Genomic DNA, 20,293 nt, shown 5'->3' with positions numbered 1-20,293 from the left:
ATGGTCGGGTTCAACGGGCTGAATGGCCTCCTTCTGCACCGTAGGGATTCCATGATTCTACTACCTGGAAGTTCCCCTCCAAGTCACTCACCATCCTGACTTGGAAATATATCGGCCGTTCCTTCACTGGTGCTGGGTCAAAATCCTGGAACTCCCTCCCTAACAGCGCCGTGGGTGTACCTGTACCACATGGACTACCGTGGTTCAAGAAGGCAGCTCACCACCACCTTCTCAAGGGGCAATTAGGGATGGGCAATAAATGCTGATCTAGCCAGCGACGCCCACATCCCATAAATTAATTTAAGAAATGGTACCAGGTTGCCAAATGCAACAACTCCTGAGATGAACTTTGCACCAAGACAGCTGGGAACAAATGCACCGTCGAAGTCACTAAGGAGCAGAGACACAAATAATCAAACTTGGCCGGTGATCCATCAGGCAAGTGTTTGTCCCAGGAATATTCTCTGAGATCCTGCAGAACCTATAAGACTTAGGAGCAGAATTAGGCCACTCGGCCCATCGAGTCTGCTCCGCCATTCAATCATGGCTGCTATTTTTCTCATCCCCATTCTCCTGCCTTTTCCCCATAACCCCTCATCCCCTTATCAAGAACCTATCGATCTCGGTCTTAACGACACTCAATGACCTGGCCTCCACAGCCTTCTGCGGCAAAGAGTTCCACAGATTCACCACTCTCTGGCTGAAGAAATTCCTCCTCATCTCTGTTTTAAAGGATCGTCCCTTTAGCCTGAGGTTGGCCTCCTGGTTCTAGTTTTTCCTACTAGTGAAAACACTCTCTCCATGTCCAGTCTATCCAGGCCTCGCAGTATCCTGTAAGTTTCAATAAGGTCCCCCCTCATTCTTCTAGACTCCAACGAGTACAGACCCAGAGTCCTCAACCGTTCCCAGGACTGGGATTGATCGGAATGTCTCTAAATCGCTACAGGAAGCAGCACTAAATCATTCCCCTCATATAAAGAACTTGAGACCTGAGTAGGCCAAGAATGTATCTGCTGTTTATCTTTTCAAAGCAGTTGTGGTTTAATGGTGAGTGCATTCGCGCTCCTTCCAAGCGCAGTGTGTGAGAGATAACATCGACTGTACCTCCCGTACGCTCCTTATCTTATCAAAGTGACGAGGCGACATGCAGAGATAATCAAAGCTCTCTTGTACATCTCTTCACAGCACGGTTGCCGCTCTGTGCCAAGTTCCTCTCTCTCTGCCCCTTCAGCTGGGTAAGGACTCTATTTCATTTCTGAGGGTGAGACTTCGAATGGGATTAGAGGTGGAATTAGGTCCCATCGTGTGAAGCGTAGAGTCAGCCCGGTTCACCCTGTGAACTCTGACCCGCTGTGATTCTTGCTGCTGATGAAGGTTTTATTAATGTCACCACACTGTGATTTGGACAGACAGCCTCAGGCCAGATAGGCCGACACAGAGCCCCTTTGCGGGACCGCCATAGAACACCGACAGTGCAGAAGGAGGCCATTCGGCCCATCATGTCTGCTGTGGCGCTCTGAAACAGCATCTCATCCTGCACCGCTCCCCCCACTCCTTCACCCATCCCCATCCCTGCATTTACCTGGGCCGATCCCCCTAACCTGCACATCTTTGGACACTAAGGGACAATTTAGCATGGCCAATCCACCCTAACCTGCACATCTTGGGACACTAAGGGACAATTTAGCATGGCCAATCCATCTAACCCGCACATCTTTGGACACTAAGGGGCAATTTAGCATGGCCAATCCACCTATTCTGCACATCTTTGGACACTAAGGAGCAATTTAGCATGGTCAATCCATCTAACCCACACATCTTTGGACACTAAGGGGCAATTTAGCATGGCCAATCCACCTAACCTGCACATCTTTGGACACTAAGGGACAATTTAGCATGGCCAATCCATCTAACGCGCACATCTTTGGACACTAAGGGACAAGTTAGTAAGGCCAATCCATCTAACCCGCACATCTTTGGACACTAAAGGTCAATTTAGCATGGCCAATTCACCTATCTGCACATCTTTGGACACTAAGAGGCAATTTGGCATGGCTAATCCGTCTAATCCGCACATCTTTGGACACTAAGGGGCAATTTAGCATGGCCAATCCACCTATTCTGCACATCTTTGGACACTAAGGGGCAATTTAGCATGGTCAATCCATCTAACCCACACATCTTTGGACACTAAGGGGCAATTTAGCATGGCCAATCCACCTAACCTGCACATCTTTGGACACTAAGGGACAATTTAGCATGGCCAATCCATCTAACGCGCACATCTTTGGACACTAAGGGACAAGTTAGTAAGGCCAATCCATCTAACCCGCACATCTTTGGACACTAAAGGTCAATTTAGCATGGCCAATTCACCTATCTGCACATCTTTGGACACTAAGAGGCAATTTGGCATGTCTAATCCGTCTAATCCGCACATCTTTGGACAATAAGGGGCAATTTAGCATGGCCAATCCACCTATTCTGCACATCTTTGGACACAAAGGGGCAATTTAGCATGGCCAATCCACCTAACCTGCACATCTTTGGACACTAAGGGGCAATTTAGCATGGCCAATCCACCTATTCTGCTCATCTTTGGACACTAAGGAGCAATTTAGCATGGCCAATCCACCTAACCGGCACATCTTTGGACACTAAGGGGCAATTTAGCATGGCCAATCCACCTATTCTGCACATCTTTGGACACTAAGGGGCAATTTAGCATGGCCAATGCCCCTAACCTGCACATCTTTGGACACTAAGGGGCAATTTAGCATGGCCAATCCACCTAACCTGCACATCTTTGGACACTAAGGAGCAATTTAGCATGGCCAATGCCCCTAACCTGCACTCTTTGGAGTGTGGGGGGGAACCAGAGCACCCGGAGGAAACCCACGCAGACACGGGGAGAATGTGCAAACTCTGCACAGTCCATTGCCCCCCCAAGGTCCCTGAAGCAGTCCAAGGAGAAGGAAGGTCCACCGATTAGGGTTGCCAACCCTCCTGGCATTGGGAACTAATCTCCAGGAAACTGGGAAGAAAAAACCATGGGCGGCGGCGGGGGGTGCGATTTGAAAACAAAATGGCATTTGTTTATTTAAATATTGGGGATTGGTTGGGGGGAAAAGTGATTTGATGAGGAGAGGCGTTTGAATGTGAGAGATTCTGCAATGGGCCCTCCAAGACTATGCCTGTCTAGAGTTGGCAACTGCACTGGCAGCACCTCCCACGAATGGCTAATAAGTGTGGCCTTGTGATGCGTGTTCTTGCCTTTAGTCTCCCCAATCACACTCTAAGCTGATAAGGATGAGAACTCTTCATCTTCAATACTCGTCAGGCCGCCTTGTTTGGGCTAGTTTTATAACACATCACTTGATTCTTTAGTGCAGGCCTGCCCGGAACACCTACACATACCAGATAGTTTCCAGATAAATAGTTCCTACCTTTTTACAGTTAATATAACAATATATAACACCTTGTATATGTAATATTGTGTGTATGTGTGACAGTTTTTATGTGTGTGGGCAGGCGTGTGTGCGTGCACATGTGAATAGGTACGTGAGTGCATGTGGGTGCGTGTATGTGTGTGCGGATGCGTTTGTGTGGTTGTGTATTTATATGCGGGTGTGTGGGTGTTTAACCAGGTATGCATGTGAATGGGTACGTGTGTGCATGCATGTGCCTGCATGTGTGTATGCGTGTGGATGGGTTTGTGTGTGTATTTACATGTGGGTATGTGGCTGTGTGTCATGTGGGTAGGTATATGTGTGGTTGGTGTGGGTGCTTGAGTATGTATGGGTGTGTGTGGGTGTGTGCATGTGTATCTGACTATATGTATATGTGGATGTGTGGACGGGTGTGTGGGTGTATATATGTATATGTGTGTATATATGGATGTGTGGGAAGGTGTGTGTGTGTGTGTATATGTGTATGTGTATATGTTGATGTGTGGGCAGGTGTGTGTGTGTGTATATGTGTATGTGTATATGTGGATTGTGGGCAGGTGTGGGAGTGTACATGTGGATGTGTATACGTGTGTGTATATGTATCTGTGTATTGTGACGTTAGTGGACCTTTAAGAAATGTTTTATTTTAAATCATGTTCTCTGCAGCTATAAGCAGCTTTGCTCTCATTGTTGCCAGCTGCTAGAAGTCCTTTTTATTGCTACTTAAATGGGGTTTTATTTATTTTACTATGGGCCTCAGATATTTTCTGGGATTGTTTTATGACCCTGCATTGTTAGGAGGAAGGTCATGTGTTTTAGATAGGTTTTTTTTCCCTTCCCAGTGAATTTAAGGTTTCATTTTCTGTTTGGCTGGCAACAGTTTTAGTTTTAGAAGGGAAGTCAAGCTGAAAAGAAGTGTTTCTCTCTCCCGGGTATTGGAAATTCTGCTGGTTAGCTGAAAGCAAGGTTTCTTGCCTTCCTGGAGTGGAAAATTTGCTGTTGGTGGTTGGCTTGCCTCGAGTCTCTCTTTCCCTGGTCTTCTGGGAAGCTGTTCTTACCTCAGACTGTTCTGGGTGTATCCAGAGGACTGCTAGAAGTTACAAGGTTAAGAAGTCAGGGTTTCAATTCTCCAACCAAAGGACTCAGTTCCAGAATCACATGATCATTAGTCTTTGCTGTGTTAAACCCTGTGGCAAAGGTTTTTTTTGTCTATGGGAGGTTTTTGTTTGGACAAAGAACAAAGAATAAAGAAAATTACAGCGCAGGAACAGGCCCTTCGGCCCTCCAAGCCATGCTGTCTGACTGAACTAAACCCCTCCCCCGCCCTTCAAGGGACCCTTCATGTATTTGCCCAGACGCCCCTTAAAACTCACTATCGTATCTGCTTCCACTACCTCGCCTGGCAGCGAGTTCCAGGCACCCACCACCCTCTGTGTAAAAACTTGCCTCATACATCTCCTTTAAACCTTGCCCCTCGCACCTTAAACCTGTGCCCCCCTAGTAATTGGTTCTTCCACCCTGGGAAAAAGCTTCTGACTATCCACTCTGTCCATGCCCCTCATAATCTTGTAGACTTCTATCAGGTCGCCCCCTCAATCTCCGTTGTTCCAGTAAGAACAAACCAAGTTTCTCCAGTAAGAAGTCTCACAACACCAAGTTAAAGTCCAACAGGTTTATTTGGAATCACGAGCTTTCGGAGCGCTGCTCCTTCATCAGGTGAGTGGGAGTTGGGTTCACAAACACGGCATATATAGACATAAACTCAATTATAAGATAATGGTTGGAATGCGAGTTTTAACAGGTAATCAAGTCTTCACAGGTGCAGACAATGTGAGTGGAGAGAGGGTTAAGCACAGGTTAAAGAGATGTGTATTGTCTCCAGCCAGGACAGTTAGTGAGATTTTGCAAGCCCAGGCAAGTCGTGAGGGTTACAGATAGTGTGACATGAACCCAAGGTGGATTGGCCAATGCTAAATTGATCCTAGTGTCAGGGGGATTAGCAGGGTAAATATGTGGGGTTATGGGAATAGGGCCTGGGTGGGATTGTGGTTGCTGCAGACTCGATGGGCCAAACGGCCTCCTTCTCGGCACAGTGGCACGGTGGTTAGCACTGCTGCCTCACAGCGCCAGGGATCCGAGTTCAATTCCCAGCTTGGGCCACTGTCCATGTGGAGTCTGCATGTTCTCCCCGTGTCTGCGTGGGTTTCCTCCGGGTGCTCCAGTTTCCTCCCGCAGTCCAAAGATGTACAGGTTAGGTTGATTGGCCAGGTTAAGTTGACCCTATTGTCAGTGGGGTTAGCAAGGTAAATATGTGGGGTTATGGGAATAGGCCTGGGTGGGATTCTGGTCGATGCAGACTTGATGGGCTGAAGGGGCTCCTTCTGCACTGTAGGGATTCTATGATTATAACGGTGTATATATGTGTGAGTGTGTGTGTGAGTGTGTGTGTGAGTGTGAGTGCGTGTGTGTGTGTGTGAGTGTGAGTGCGTGAGAGTGAGTGTGCGTGAGAGTGAGTGTGCGTGAGAGTGAGTGTGCGTGAGAGTGAGTGTGTGTGAGAGTGAGTGTGTGTGAGAGTGAGTGTGTGAGTGTGTGAGAGTGTGTGAGAGTGTGTGTGTGAATGTGTGTGAGTGTGTGAGAGTGTGTGTGAGAGTGAGAGTGAGTGTGTGTGTGAGTGAGAGTGTGTGTGTGAGAGTGTGTGTGTGAGTGAGTGTGAGTGTGAGTGCGTGAGAGTGAGTGTGTGTGAGAGTGAGTGTGTGTGAGTGAGTGAGTGTGTGTCTGTGTGTGAGAGTGAGTGTGTGTGAGTGAGTGAGTGTGTGTCTGTGTGTGAGTGTGTGTGTGTGTGTGTGAGAGTGTGTGTGTGAGAGTGTGTGTGTGAGAGTGTGTGTGAGTGAGAGTGTGTGTGTGAGAGTGTGTGTGTGCGTGAGAGTGAGTGACTGTGTGTGAGAGTGAGTGTGTGTGAGAGTGTGAGAGTGTGAGTGTGTGTGTGAGTGTGTGTGTGAGTGAGTGTGTGTGAGTGTGAGAGTGAGTGTGTGTGTGTGAGAGTGAGTGACTGTGTGTGAGAGTGAGTGTGTGTGAGAGTGTGAGTGTGTGTGTGAGTGAGTGTGTGTGTGAGAGTGTGTGTGTGTGAGAGTGAGTGTGTGTGTGTGTGAGTGAGTGACTGTGTGTGAGAGTGAGTGTGTGTGAGAGTGTGAGTGTGTGAGAGTGAGTGAATGTGTGGCTATGTGAGTGCAGCGTCAGATCCTGAATAAACTGTGAAGAAATGACTTAATCAGCGAGATGTTTGCGTTGTAATGTTCGAAACAGAAACGAGTATTTCATTCCAATTGTTTAATGAGTTAAGCATAAATACAGGTTAACAGGAAACTGCCAATGCCGTTAGCGGTTAAGTTTCATCTTTCCCTTCATTGCACATTCAAAATGGTTTTCTTCAGATCAAACAACCCAACAACAACGTCCCAATCCCTCGGTAAGATCCGTTATCCCCATCCACTTCCCAATAGGTCAATATCCATTTCTCCAAACCAATCTTCACCCTGTCAATCACAAAGTCTTCCAGAGTCTTGACAGTGAAGAAAACTGGCCTTCGATGCAGCAAGTCAGATCTTTAAAAAATCAACTTCAAAACAATCTTCATTTCCCGTGATTAACGAGAGAATCGAGAACACTGTCAGGAAACTGCCAGAATGTAGAGCGGCAGGACGGCACAGTGGTTAGCACTGCTGCCTCACAGCGCCAGGGACCCGGGTTCGATTCCCGGCTTGGGTCACTGTCTGTGCGGAGTCTGCACGTCCTCCCCGTGTCTGCGTGTGTTTCCTCCAGGTGCTCCGGTTTCCTCCCACAGTCTGAAAGACGTGCTGGTTAGGTGGATTGGCCATGCTCAATTGCACCTTAGTGTCCCAAGGTGTGAAGGTTGGAGGGATTAACGGGGTAAATATGGAGGGTTACGGGGATGGGGCCTGGGTGGGATTGTGGCCGGTGCAGACTCGATGGGCCGAATGGCCTCCTTCTGCACTGTAGGGATTGTATGATTCTAGGTGGATCGGCCATGCTAGATTGCCCCTTGGTGTCCTAAGATGTACAGGTAAGGTGGATTAGCCATGCTAAGTGTGTGGGGTTACGGGAATAGGATGGGGGAGAGGGCTTGTCAGTGAGTCGATGCAGACTCGATGGGCTGAATGGCCCTCTCTGTAGGAATTCTATGATATAGATGATGCCAGGGCTGTTGAAACTTAACTGCTCTCCATCACAACAACCTGCATTTATATAGCGCCTTTAGTGTGATAGAACATCCCGTGTCGTTTCGCAGGACTGTTATCGGACAACTAAGCCGCATATGGAGATATTAGGAAAGGTGATTGCCTTCAATGTATTATTTTGTTTTCATTTAAGTGACATCGGCATCACTGGCTGGGCCAGCATTTATTGCCCATCCCTAATTAGAGTCATAGAGGTTTACAGCATGGAAACAGTCCCTTCGGCCCAACTTGTCCATGCCGCCCTTTTTATTTTAAACCCTTAAGCTAATCCCAATTGCCCGCGTTTGGCCCATATCCCTCTATACCCATCTTACCCTGTAACTATCTAAATGCTTTTTAAAAGACAAAATTATACCCGCCTCTACTACTACCTCTGGCAGCTCATTCCAGACACTCACCACCCTCTGTGTGAAAAAATTGCTCCTCTGGACCCTTTTGTATCTCTCCCCTCTCACCTTAAACCTATGCCCTCTCGTTTTAGACTCCCCTATCTTTGGGAAAATATATTGACTATCTAGCTGATCTGTGCCCCTCATTATTTTATAGACCTCTATAAGATCACCCCTCAGTCTCCAGAGAAAAAAGTCCCAGTCTATCCAGCCTCTCCTTATAACTCAAACCATCAAGTCCCGGTAGCATCCTAGTAAATCTTTTCTGCACTCTTTCTAGTTTAATAATATCCTTTCCATAATAGAGTGAGCAGAACTGTACACAGTATTCCAAGTGTGGCCTTACCAATGTCTTGTACAACTTCAACAAGACGTCCCAACTCCTGTAGTCAATTGCCCTTGAACTGGGTGTCTCACTTGCCCATTTAAGAGGACATTTTAAGAGTCGACCACATTGCTGCGGCTCTGGAGTCACATGTAGGCCAGACCGGGTAAGGACGGCAGATTTCCTTCCCTAAAGGACATTAGTGAACCAGATGGGTTTTTCCGACAATGGTTTCATGGTCATCAGTAGATTCTTAATCCCAGATTTTTTTTATTGAATTCAAATTCCACCATCTGCCGTGGCGCGGATTCGAACCCGGGTCCCTAGAACCTTAGCTGAGTTTCTGGATTAATAGTCTCGCGATAATACCACTAGGCCGCCGCTTCCCCAAAATAGATAGAGATTCCCGCGTATTTTCCGTGCATGCAGAAGCATTGGCGGTGGAGTTTTAGCAAGCTGAACTGTGACCCCATGACCAGCCCCCTCCTCTCTGGCCCCACTCCCCTTACCCCCATCCATCCCAGACTCCCAGAACAATAGCGAGGCGACCCAAGGAAATATGAAGTGTTCCCCTTTTTGGTTAGGAGTCAGTGACCAACATTGGGAGGCCATGAAAGACTTTGATTTGTGGCCCCTTACACTGCCCTTCTCCCATTGGGCAGAATTGGAAGGTGGGCTGGGCTCAATTTAAATCAAGAGGAGGTCCAACCCCGGGCTTGGTTCCTTCGACTCAGAAGAATTGGAAACTTAGGCATTGAGTAGATGCTCTGTCCAACGGAAGGTTGATAGGTTCTCGATGTGTTTTCTCCTCCAGTCGGTACATGTCACAGATATACAAAAGCGGACTTCAGTTTTCCTCCATACAATTGGTATCTTCAGCGGCATCAGCTTGCAGATCCATTCGAAATCCTCTTGAGTCAGTCAGCAATGTGTTGCTCAGAATCATTGGTTGACAGAAGACCAGCGGCCTGGGAACAGAATCAATGGACCCTTTTAAACACAAGGTTCAATAACATTAGCACTATTTCTTCACCGCGCTGTGCGGTCTTGACAATCACTGTTCACTCTCATTTGTTCCAATGGGATCTTACAGTGCACAAATTGCAAAATGTGCAGTACAGAAGCAGGTCATTCAGCCCAACTATATTGTCCTGGTGTTTACACTCCACGCCAGTCTCCCCAATTCCATCTCCTCCAGTTCAGTCGGCTAGTTTGTGACACCAGCAACGTGGGTTCAGTTTCTGTATCAGCTGAGATTATTCACTTAGGAATTCACTTAGAATCCCTACAGTGCAGAAGGAGGCCATTCGGCCCATTGAGTCTGCACCAACCACAATTCTACCTAGGCCCTAGCCCCGTAACCCACATATTTACCCCACTAATTCCTCTAACCTAAGCATCCCGGGACACTAAGGGGCAATTTAGCATGGCCAATGTACCTAACCCGCACATCTTTGGATTGTGGAAGGAAACCGGAGCACCCGGAGGAAATCCACGCAGACACGGGGAGAACGTGCAGACTCCACACAGACAGTGACCCAAGCCGAGAAGCGAACCGGGGTCCCTGGCACTGTGAGGCAGCAGTGCTAACCACTGTGCCACCGTGCCACCCCTACCACTGTGCCACCATGCCGTCCCTTCACCTTCTCAACTTTGCCCTGCAGAGCGACACCAATAGTGTGGTTTCAATTCCCGACTGAGGTTATTTGCCTTCTCAACCTTGCCCCTCACCTGAGTTTGTGGAGATCCTCAGGTTAAATCAACACGAGGCAGCTCTCCCCCTCAAAGGTGAGAACAGCCTCTGGTCATCTGGGACTATGGCCACTTTACCATTAGAAACCTTTCAGAAAATCTTTGCATCCCCATTCCTCTCTGTGCTCACCTAGATTTCCTTCACAAGCATCTCAGCTATTCGCCTCATCCATTTCCCATGATAGCGAGTTCCACATTCCCACCCAACCTCTGAACAAAGACATTTCTCTTTGTTTGTCTGTCAGATATACTAGTGACCACCTTGTATCTATGTCTTGGCTTCTCCTACAAGTGGAAGCGTACACTGTGCGATGGTACTGTGCCTTTAAGAAATGTATTTATACCATGTTTCAAGTTAGGGGCATGTCTAAAATTCAGCTCTGCTAATACGGTGCCGACCTGTCCGCACCAGGCTGCTCTCATGCTGAGAATGCAGCCTAATGATTGATTTTAGCCAATGGGGTGTTTGTTTCAATCTGAGTTCATGCATTTTTGTTCATTTTGGTTTTTCCCTGGGTTTCAGAGCAGGGTTTTGATTAGGTTGATTGACAGAGGCAGTCATGTGTTAATGGACGGAGCTAAGGTCACAGGGAGAAAGGAGACAGTTTGTGCTTGGTTCTGAAAGAAAACAAGAGGGGCAGAATTTTCCATCTGAACTCGTCCCAAAACCAGAAATCCTGCCCGATGTCAATGGAACTTTTTATGGTCTGCCCCTCGCCCACTACGAATCCCGGGAATGGGAGTCTCTCTCTGGAGGCTGCTGTTTTGGATCTGTCAGAAGACAGGTGACTCTCTCTGACTCTCTCTCCAAAGGTGCTCAAAGACTCTAAGACTGTTAACAAGCAAAAAAATGTAAACCTGTGCGTCGCTAACTGCTTTTGAAGGGGAGTTTAAGTCTATAAGGGGAATTTTAAATTGGAACTAATAGAGATAGATTAGCAGTTAACGATTGTTACATTGGCATGTTTAAGTATTTCAGCTGGTAAAAGTTAATCTCATTCATTCATTATAGTAAAACTATATTGCTAAAATAAAGTTTGCTTTGATAAAAGCTTCCTAGTGTGTCAATAGAATCATACCTGGAGTGAAACACTTCATCCTCACACTAATACCAAAAATAGAAAAAAATGTTGGGGGGGAATTTTCCTGTCCCGCCCACCACGGGAATCATAGCAGGGGAGGGGGAGGGGGGGGAGGGGGGGGTGGGGGGGTGGGCTGTGCAAAGGTCCATTGACCCCAGGCAGGATTTTCCGGTCTTGGGGCGAGCGCAGGCGGAAAATCTCGCCCTTGGGTCTAGTCTAACTTTGTTACACACCTTTGGGTTTGTGGTCAGGTACCCCAAACAACTCACCCTACCCAATGCTTTCATAATTTCAAATAACTCATCTGACCACCCTCAAGACTTCCCTTGACTAAAGAAATGAGCCTAAATTCTCTGCTGCACTGGCTTAAGCAACAGAGACTGCACTTCATGGGCGGATTTTACCAGCACGTCCGCCCGAGGTTCGTAGGGTCCCGCCTGAGGCCAGCGGAGAATGCTATTCTCCGAGCTGAGCCTGCCCCTAGAATCGGGCTGGGCGTGCTGGTAAAATTCTGGCCCAGGTAGCGCAGTGGGTAGCACTGCTGCTTCACAGCGCCAGGGACCCGGGTTCGATTCCCGGTTTGGGTCACTGTGTGAGTGGAGTCTGCACGTTCTCCCCGTGTCTGCGTGGGTTTCCTCCGGGTGCTCCGATTTCCTCCCGCAGTCTGAAAGACTTGCTGGTTAGGGTGCATTGACCCGAACAGGTGCTGGACTGTGGCGACTAGGGGAATTTCACAGTAACTTCATTGCACTGTTAATGTAAGCCTGACTTGTGACGAATAAATCAACTTTAACTTGTTGACTGTGAAATGAGCAAGTTTGGTTTAATTAAACAAATTTGAAAATTGCTGAATTGAGTTACCAAAACCTTTCACCCTGTGAAGTCCTCAGGACAAATACTAGAGTGCCAAATTTCAGAGGGTCACAGCAATCCATACTGCGGGAGGAAAAGGAGGCTGATAGTTTCCCATAGCAACACCTCAACCAATCAGAGTCAACTTGCCAACCAATCAGCACCCTTTTTTCCTCCGGTATAAGTGGCGGTGATCATTTGAAATTTGGCATTCTTGCATTTGTCCTGATGAGTGCAAGACAAAAAGTCTTCAGCAACATGTCTCACTCTTTCCGGCAATACGAAATGCAAGTTAATTCTTCCCTTCCATTACATAGGTGAGGCCACACCTATGCAGTTTTGGCCTCCTTTTCTGAAGAAGGATGTTCTTACTCTCGAGGGAGTGCAGCGAAGGTTTACCAGGCTGATTCCGGGGATGGCGGGACTGATGTACGAGGAGAGATTGACGAGGTTAGGATCGTTTTCACTGAAGTTCAGATGAATGAGGGGGGGGGAATCTCATAGAGACTTGTAAAATTCTAACAGGACCAGACAGGGTAGATGTGGGGAGGATGTTCCCGATGGTGGGGGGAGTCCACAACCAGGGGGTCACAGTCTGAGGATTCAGGGTAGACCATTTAGGACAGAGATGAGGAGACATTTCTTCACCCAAAGAGTGGTGAGTCTGTGGAATTCATTACCACAGGAAGTAGTTGATGCCAAAACGTTGAATGTATTCAAGGGGCGGCTGGATATAGCACTTGGGGCGAACGGGATCAAAGGTTATGGGGAGAAAACAGGATTAGGCTATTGAGTTGGGCAATCAACCATGATGGTGATGAGCGGCGGAGCAGGCTCGAAGGGCCGAATGGCCTCCTCTTGCTCCTATCTTCTATGTTTCTATGTTTCTAAAGAGAATCTCGAGCTATGACACTGTACTGTGGGACATTTGAATGTTTAATCTGTGCAGTCGCACCATCGATTGGGTTGCACTGATTTGCAAACCCAACACACTGTGTTTCCCAGTGTGCTGTCACATTGTGATGCTTTGGCTCAAATGCATTCTTGTCTCCCACTGCCCCCGTCAATGGTCCAGACTGGATCAGAATATACATCATCAGTGACAGAGCTAACAGAATTCGAATCAACACTTCACAGGGACATCGTCTGGTACAAACAGTAAACCGAAGGGTTTGGAACATTTAAAAAAAAACAGAAAACGTTACAAACACGTGACAAATCGATCAGCCCAGGGGATTACAGATTTACAGATTAAAGGGGAGGAGGTGCTCGCTGTCTTGAGGCAAATCAGAGTGGATAAATCCCCAGGACCGGACAGGGTATTCCCACGGACCTTGAGGGAAGCTAGTGTTGAACTTGCAGGGGCCCTGGCAGACATATTTTAAATGTCAGTATTCACGGGGGAGGTGCCGGATGATTGGAGGGTGGCTCATGTTGTTCCGTTGTTTAAAAAAGGTTCCAAAAGAAATCCGGGAAATTATCAGCCAGTAAGTTTGACGTCGGTGGTGGGCAAGTTATTGGAAGGTGTGATAAGGGATAGGATCTACAAATATATGGATAGACAGGGACTTATTAGGGAGAGTCAACATGGCTTTGTGCGTGGTAGGTCATGTTTGACCAATCTATTAGAGTTTTTCGAGGAGGTTACCAGGAAAGTGGATGAAGGGAAGGCAGTGGATGTTGTCCACCTGGATTTCAGCAAGGCCTTTGACAAGGTCCCTCATGGGAGGTTAGTTAGGAAGGTTCAGTCGCTAGGTATACATGGGGAGGTAGTAAATTGGATAAGACACTGGCTCAATGGAAGAAGCCAGAGAGTGGTTGTGGAGGATTGCTTCTCTGAGTGGAGGCCTGTGACTCGTGGTGTGCCGCAGGGATCGGTGTTGGATCCATTGTTGTTTGTCATCTATATCAATGATCTGGATGATAATGTGGTAAATTGGATCAGCAAGTTTGCTGATGATACAAAGATTGGAGGTGTAGTGGACAGTGAGGAAGGTTTTCAAAGCTTGCAGAGGGATTTGGACCAACTAGAAAAATGGGCTGAAAAATGGCAAATGGAATTTAACGCAGACAAGTGTGAGATATTGCACTTTGGAAGGACAAACCAAAGAAGAACGTACAGGGTAAATGGTAGGACTCTGAAGAGTGCAGTTGAACAGAGGGATCTGGGAATACAGGTACAGAATTCCCTAAAAGTGACGTCACAGGTGGATAGGGTTGTAAAGAGTGCCTTTGGTACATTGGCCTTTATAAATCGGAGTATCGAGTATAAAAGTTGGAGTGTTATGGTAAGGTTATATAAGGCATTGGTGAGGCCGAATTTGGAGTATTGTGTACAGTTTTGGTCACCTAGTTACAGGAAGGATGTAAATAAGATTGAAAGAGTGCAGAGAAGGTTCACAAGGATGTTGCCGGGACTTGAGAAGCTGAGTTACAGAGAGAGATTGAATAGGTTGGGACTTTATTCCCTGGAGCGTAGAAGATTGAGGGGAGATTTGATAGAGGTGTATAAGATTTTGATGGGTATAGATAGAGTGAATGCAAGCAGGCTTTTTCTGCTGAGGCTAGGGGAGAAAAAAACCAGAGGGCATGGGTTAAGGGTGAAAGGAGAAAAGTTTAAAGGGAATATTAGGGGGGGCTTCTTCACGCAGAGAGTGGTGGGAGTGTGGAATGAGCTGCCGGATAAAGTGGTAAATGCGGGGTCACTTTTAACATTTAAGAAAAACTTGGACGGGTTCATGGATGAGAGGGGTGTGGAGGGATATGGTCCAAGTGCAGGTCAGTGGGACTGGGCATAAAATGGTTCGACACAGACAAGAAGGGCCAAAAGGCCTGTTTCTGAGCTGTAATTTTCTATGGTTCTATGGTTCTATGGGACAGATTAACATAGGAGCCTGACAGTGCAGAAGAGGCCATTCGTCCCATCGAGTCTGCATCGACTCTCGGACAGAGTATCTTACACAGGCCCTCTCCCCCACCCTCTGCCCCGTAACCTCACACAAGGCCAATCCCCCTAACCTGCACATTTTTGGACACTAAGGGGCAATTTAGCATGGCTAATCCACCAAACTCGCACATCTTTGGACACTAAGGGGCAATTTAGCATGGCCAATCCACCTAACCTGCACATCTTTGGACAGTGGGAAGAAACCGGAGCACCCGGAGGAAACCCACGCCGATATGGGGAGAACGTGCAAACTCAACACAGTCACCCAAGGCCAGAATTGAACCCAGGTCCCTGGAGCCGTGAGGCAGCGGTGCACTGTAGATGGAGGAAGAACAATTACAACAATGATTTTAGCAACAATAATGGCAATACGGCTTTAAAATGGCTACTCTGACTGAGAGCTAAGCATGCTGGGATTTTTGCTCAATTTATAATCAAAACCAGATGCAGGTCGTAAAGTTACTCTTAGTCAGGGATCTGATCTGGGAACTGTGGCCGAAGGCTTCCTTTGATGACTAAATATCGGAAGATGTTTACTCTGGAGTAGGCTTGGTGGCAGCGAGTAATGAGTGAGACATGAAGTTTGAACTAAGCATAATGGCGTTGTTTGCAAGAAATTTCATTGGCTGTTCAAGCCATGTGATTGGCTGGATGACAGAGACTCTTCTGGAAGCAAGTAATTTATAGATAAAAGACCCTGCAGTGCTTTGTTTGCCAGTGGCAACAATATAGAGGTTAACCATCGTAAGAGGTGTGCCCTACAGAAACTTCTTCAGAGAAGACCACGAAGATAGATTCTGCATCAGAGATAATCCTGGCCATGTTTATTCTGACTCAGTAGTGTCTATATGCAGTTAAAGAATTGAAGTTAATGTTCAGTTAAGAGTTAAAGCTCAGGAAAAGAGTTAGGGTGCTTGGGTCACTGTCTGGGCGCAGTCTGCACGTTCTCCCCGTGTCTGCATGGGTTTCCTCCGGGTGCTCCAGTTTCCTCCCACAGACCGAAAGACATGCTGGTTAGGGTGCATTGGCCGTGCTAAATTCTCCCTTAGTGTACCCGAACAGGCGCCGGAGTGTGGTGACTACGGGATTTTCACAGTAACTTCATTGCAGTGTTAATGTAAGCCTTACTTATGGCACTAATAAATAAACTAAAGTGCAAAGGTACATCTTTGTTCGAGAACAAGGGATCATCGAGTGTGAACCACAGCCGGCTTAAAAGCCTGATGCTGGAACGGTCCATGACTTCAGTAAAAAATCATAATTCTGTATTTTGAGGCTCACGTTCCATAATGATATCAAATTAAACAGCTCCATTCTGAAACGTTATGCGGATAGAAACTCACCGGCAGCAACACTGGAGGTCACAATAGATTCTTCTGCGTTTGATGTGGTTGGCAATTCTGAAAGGTAACAATGGAATACGCAGCGTTATCCTGTGTAAACACACTGCAGCTACTAGCATTTTAGGTGCTGAGTGAGTGCCGCACTGTCAGAGGGTCAGTACTGAGGGAGCGCCGCACTGTCAGAGGGTCAGTACTGAGGGAGTGCCGCACTGTCAGAGGGTCTGTACTGAGGGAGTGCTGCACTGTCAGAGAGTCAGTATTGAGGGAGTGCCGCACTGTCAGAGGGTCAGGACTGAGGGAGTGCTGCACTGTCAGAAAGTCAGTACTGAGGGAGTGCCGCACTGTCAGAGGGTCAGTGCTGAGGGAGTGCCGCACTGTCAGAGAGTCAGTACTGAAGGAGTGCCGCACTGTCAGAGGGTTAGTACTGAGGGAGAGCCGCACTGTCAGAGGGTCAGTACTGAGGGAGAGCCGCACTGTCAGAGGGTCAGTACTGAGGAGGATTGGACTAAATATATGGGGGTTACGGGTACAGGCCCTGTGTGGGATTGTGTTCGGTTCTAGCTCGAGGGGCCGAATGGCCTCCTTCTGCACTGTAGGGATTCTATAACTTGATTTCTCTATGATTCCAAAGTGTCCTATAACTGAATGGCTTGCTGGGTCATTTCAGGATCAACCACATTGCTGTGGCTCTGGAGTCACATGTAGGCCAGACCAGGTAAGGACGGCAGATTTCCTTCCCTAAAGGACCAAATGGGTTTTTCCGACAATCGACAATGGTTTCATCGTCATCAGTAGATTCTTAATACAATTCAAGTTACTGTGAAAATCCCCTCGTCGCCACACTCCGGCGCCTGTTCGGGTAACACTGAGGGAGAATTTAGCATGGCCAATGCACCCTAACCAGCACGTCTTTCCGACTGGGAGGAAACCGGAGCACCCGGAGGAAACCCACGCAGACACAGGGAGAAAGTGCAAACTCCACACTGACAGTGACGAAAGCTGGAAATCGAACCCGGGTCCCTGGCGCTGTGAGGCAGCAGTGCTAACCCACTGTGCCACCGTGCCACCCGTACATTGATTCATTGACTCTGAAACACTGCTTACAAACCTGATGCGGGAACGGTCCATGACTTAACTAAAAAATCATCATTCTGTATTTTGAGGCTCACGTTCCATAACGATATTAAATTAAACAGCTCCATTATGAAAGGTAATGCGGATAGAAACTCACCGGCAGCAACACTGCGGGTCACAATAGATTCTTCTGCGTTTGATGTGGTTGGCAATTCTGAAAGGTAACAATGGAATACGCAGCGTTATCCTGTGTAAACACACTGCAGCTACTAGCATTTCAGGTACTGAGCGAGTGCCGCACTGTCAGAGGGTCAGTACTGAGGGAGTGCCGCACTATCAGAGGGTCAGTATTGAGGGAGTGCCACACTGTCAGAGGGTCAGTATTGAGGGAGTGCCGCACTGTCAGAGGGTCAGTACCGAGGGAGTGCCGCACTGTCAGAGGGTCAGTACTGAGGGAGTGCCGCACTATCAGAGGGTCAGTATTGAGGGAGTGCCGCACTGTCGGAGGGTCAGTGCTGAGGGAGTGCCGCACTGTCACAGGGTCAGTGCTGAGGAGTGCCGCACTGTCAGAGGGTCAGTACTGAGGGAGTGCTGCACTGTCAGAGGGTCAGTACGGAGGGAGTGCCGCACTGTCAGAGAGTCAGTACTGAGGGAGTGCCGCACTGTCAGAGGGTCAGTACTGAGGGAGTGTCGCACTGTCAGAAGGTCAGTACTGAGGGAGTGCCGCACTGTCAGAGGGTCAGTACTGAGGGAGTGCCGCACTGTCAGAGGGTCTGTACTGAGGGAGTGCCGCACTGTCAGAGGGTCAGTACTGAGGGAGTGCCACATTGTCAGAAGGTCAGTACTGAGGGAGTGCCGCACTGTCAGAGGGTCAGTGCTGAGGGAGTGCCGCACTGTCAGAGGGTCAGGACTGAGGGAGTGCCGCACTATCAGAGGGTCAGTACTGAGAGAGTGCTGCACTGTCAGAGGGTTAGTACTGAGGAGCATTGGACTAAATTCATGGGGTTACAGGGACAGGCCCTGTGTGGGATTGTGTTTGGTGCAGCCTCGATGGGCCGAATGGCCTCCTTCTGCACTGTAGGGATTCTATGACTTGATTACTCTATGATTCCAAAAAGTCCTTTAACTGAATGGCTTGCTGGGCCATTTCAGAGTCAACCACATTGCTGTGGCTCTGGAGTCACATGTAGGCCAGACCAGGTAAGGACGGCAGATTTCCTTCCCTAAAGGACCAAATGGGTTTTTCCGACAATCGACAATGGTTTCATCGTCATCAGTAGATTCTTAATACAATTCAAGTTACTGTGAAAATCCCCTCGTCGCCACACTCCGGCGCCTGTTCGGGTAACACTGAGGGAGAATTTAGCATGGCCAATGCACCCTAACCAGCACGTCTTTCGGACTGTGGGAGGAAACCGGAGCACCCGGAGGAAACCCACGCAGACACGGGGAGAACATGCAGACTCCACACAGACAGTGACCCAAACTGGGAATCGAACCCGGGTCCCTGGCGCTGTGAGGCAGCAGTGCTAACCCACTGTGCCACCGTGCCACCCGTACATTGATTCATTGACTCTGAAACACTGCTTACAAACCTGATGCTGGAACGGTCCATGACTTAACTAAAAAATCATCATTCTGTATTTTGAGGCTCACGTTCCATAACGATATTAAATTAAACAGCTCCATTATGAAAGGTAATGCGGATAGAAACTCACCGGCAGCAACACTGCGGGTCACAATAGATTCTTCTGCGTTTGATGTGGTTGGCAATTCTGAAAGGTAATAATGGAATACGCAGCGTTATCCTGTGTAAACACACTGCAGCTACTAGCATTTTAGGTACTGAGCGAGTGCCGCACTGTCAGAGGGTCAGTACTGAGGGAGTGCCGCACTGTCAGAGGGTCAGTACTGGGGAATGCCGCACTGCTAGAGGGTCAGTACTGAGCGAGTGCCGCACTGTCAGAGGGTCAGTACCGAGGGAGTGCTGCACTGTCAGAGGGTCAGTACTGAGGGAGTGCCGCACTGTCAGAGGGTCAGTACTGAGGGAGTGCCGCACTATCAGAGGGTCAGTATTGAGGGAGTGCCGCACTGTCAGAGGGTCAGTGCTGAGGGAGTGCCGCACTGTCAGAGGGTCAGTACTGAGGGAGTGCCGCACTATCAGAGGGTCAGTATTGAGGGAGTGCCTCACTGTCAGAGGGTCAGTATTGAGGGAATGCCGCACTGTCAGAGGGTCAGTACTGAGGGAGTGCCGCACTATCAGAGGGTCAGTATTGAGGGAGTGCCGTACTGTCAGAGGGTCAGTGCTGAGGGAGTGCCGCACTGTCATAGGGTCAGTGCTGAGGAGTGCCGCACTGTCGGAGGGTCAGTACTGAGGGAGTGCTGCACTGTCAGAGGGTCAGTACTGAGGGAGTGCCGCACTGTCAGAGAGTCAGTACTGAGGGAGTGCCGCACTGTCAGAGGGTCAGTACTGAGGGAGTGTCGCACTGTCAGAAGGTCAGTGCTGAGGGAGTGCCGCACTGTCAGAGGGTCAGTACTGAGGGAGTGCCGCACTGTCAGAGGGTCTGTACTGAGGGAGTGCCGCACTGTCAGAGGGTCAGTACTGAGGGAGTGCTGCACTGTCAGACGGTCTGTACTGAGGGAGTGCCACATTGTCAGAAGGTCAGTACTGAGGGAGTGCCGCACTGTCAGAGGGTCAGTGCTGAGGGAGTGCCGCACTGTCAGAGGGTCAGGACTGAGGGAGTGTTGCACTGTCAGAGGGTCAGTACTGAGGGAGTGCCGCACTATCAGAGGGTCAGTACTGAGAGAGTGCTGCACTGTCAGA

At 48.5% G+C, this 20,293-nt stretch overlaps 1 protein-coding gene across 3 annotated transcripts in view; it reads right to left on the bottom strand.

Annotated features, from left to right (window-relative positions):
- Positions 1 to 6,764: 6,764 nt before the first annotated feature.
- The window catches only part of LOC144507529 (uncharacterized), a 34,378-nt gene continuing 20,849 nt past the window's right edge, over positions 6,765 to 20,293 (bottom strand). The window contains exons 8-11 of one of the 3 annotated variants that reach the window (XM_078234660.1): positions 19,188 to 19,244; positions 17,627 to 17,683; positions 16,396 to 16,452; positions 6,765 to 9,387 (exon numbers count right to left, since the gene is read on the bottom strand). In XM_078234660.1, coding sequence (XP_078090786.1) covers positions 9,362 to 9,387; positions 16,396 to 16,452; positions 17,627 to 17,683; positions 19,188 to 19,244 — 197 coding nt within the window. In that variant the 3' untranslated portion in view covers positions 6,765 to 9,361. The remainder of the gene's footprint in view (positions 9,388 to 16,395; positions 16,453 to 17,626; positions 17,684 to 19,187; positions 19,245 to 20,293) is intronic. The other 2 variants (XM_078234662.1, XM_078234663.1) reach the window with 2 other exon arrangements.

This window comes from Mustelus asterias, chromosome 19, assembly GCF_964213995.1.
Source record: "Mustelus asterias chromosome 19, sMusAst1.hap1.1, whole genome shotgun sequence".
NCBI lineage: Eukaryota > Metazoa > Chordata > Chondrichthyes > Carcharhiniformes > Triakidae > Mustelus > Mustelus asterias.
Note: the sequence above shows the minus strand (reverse complement) of the source record. Positions and strands in the feature narration are given on the sequence as shown.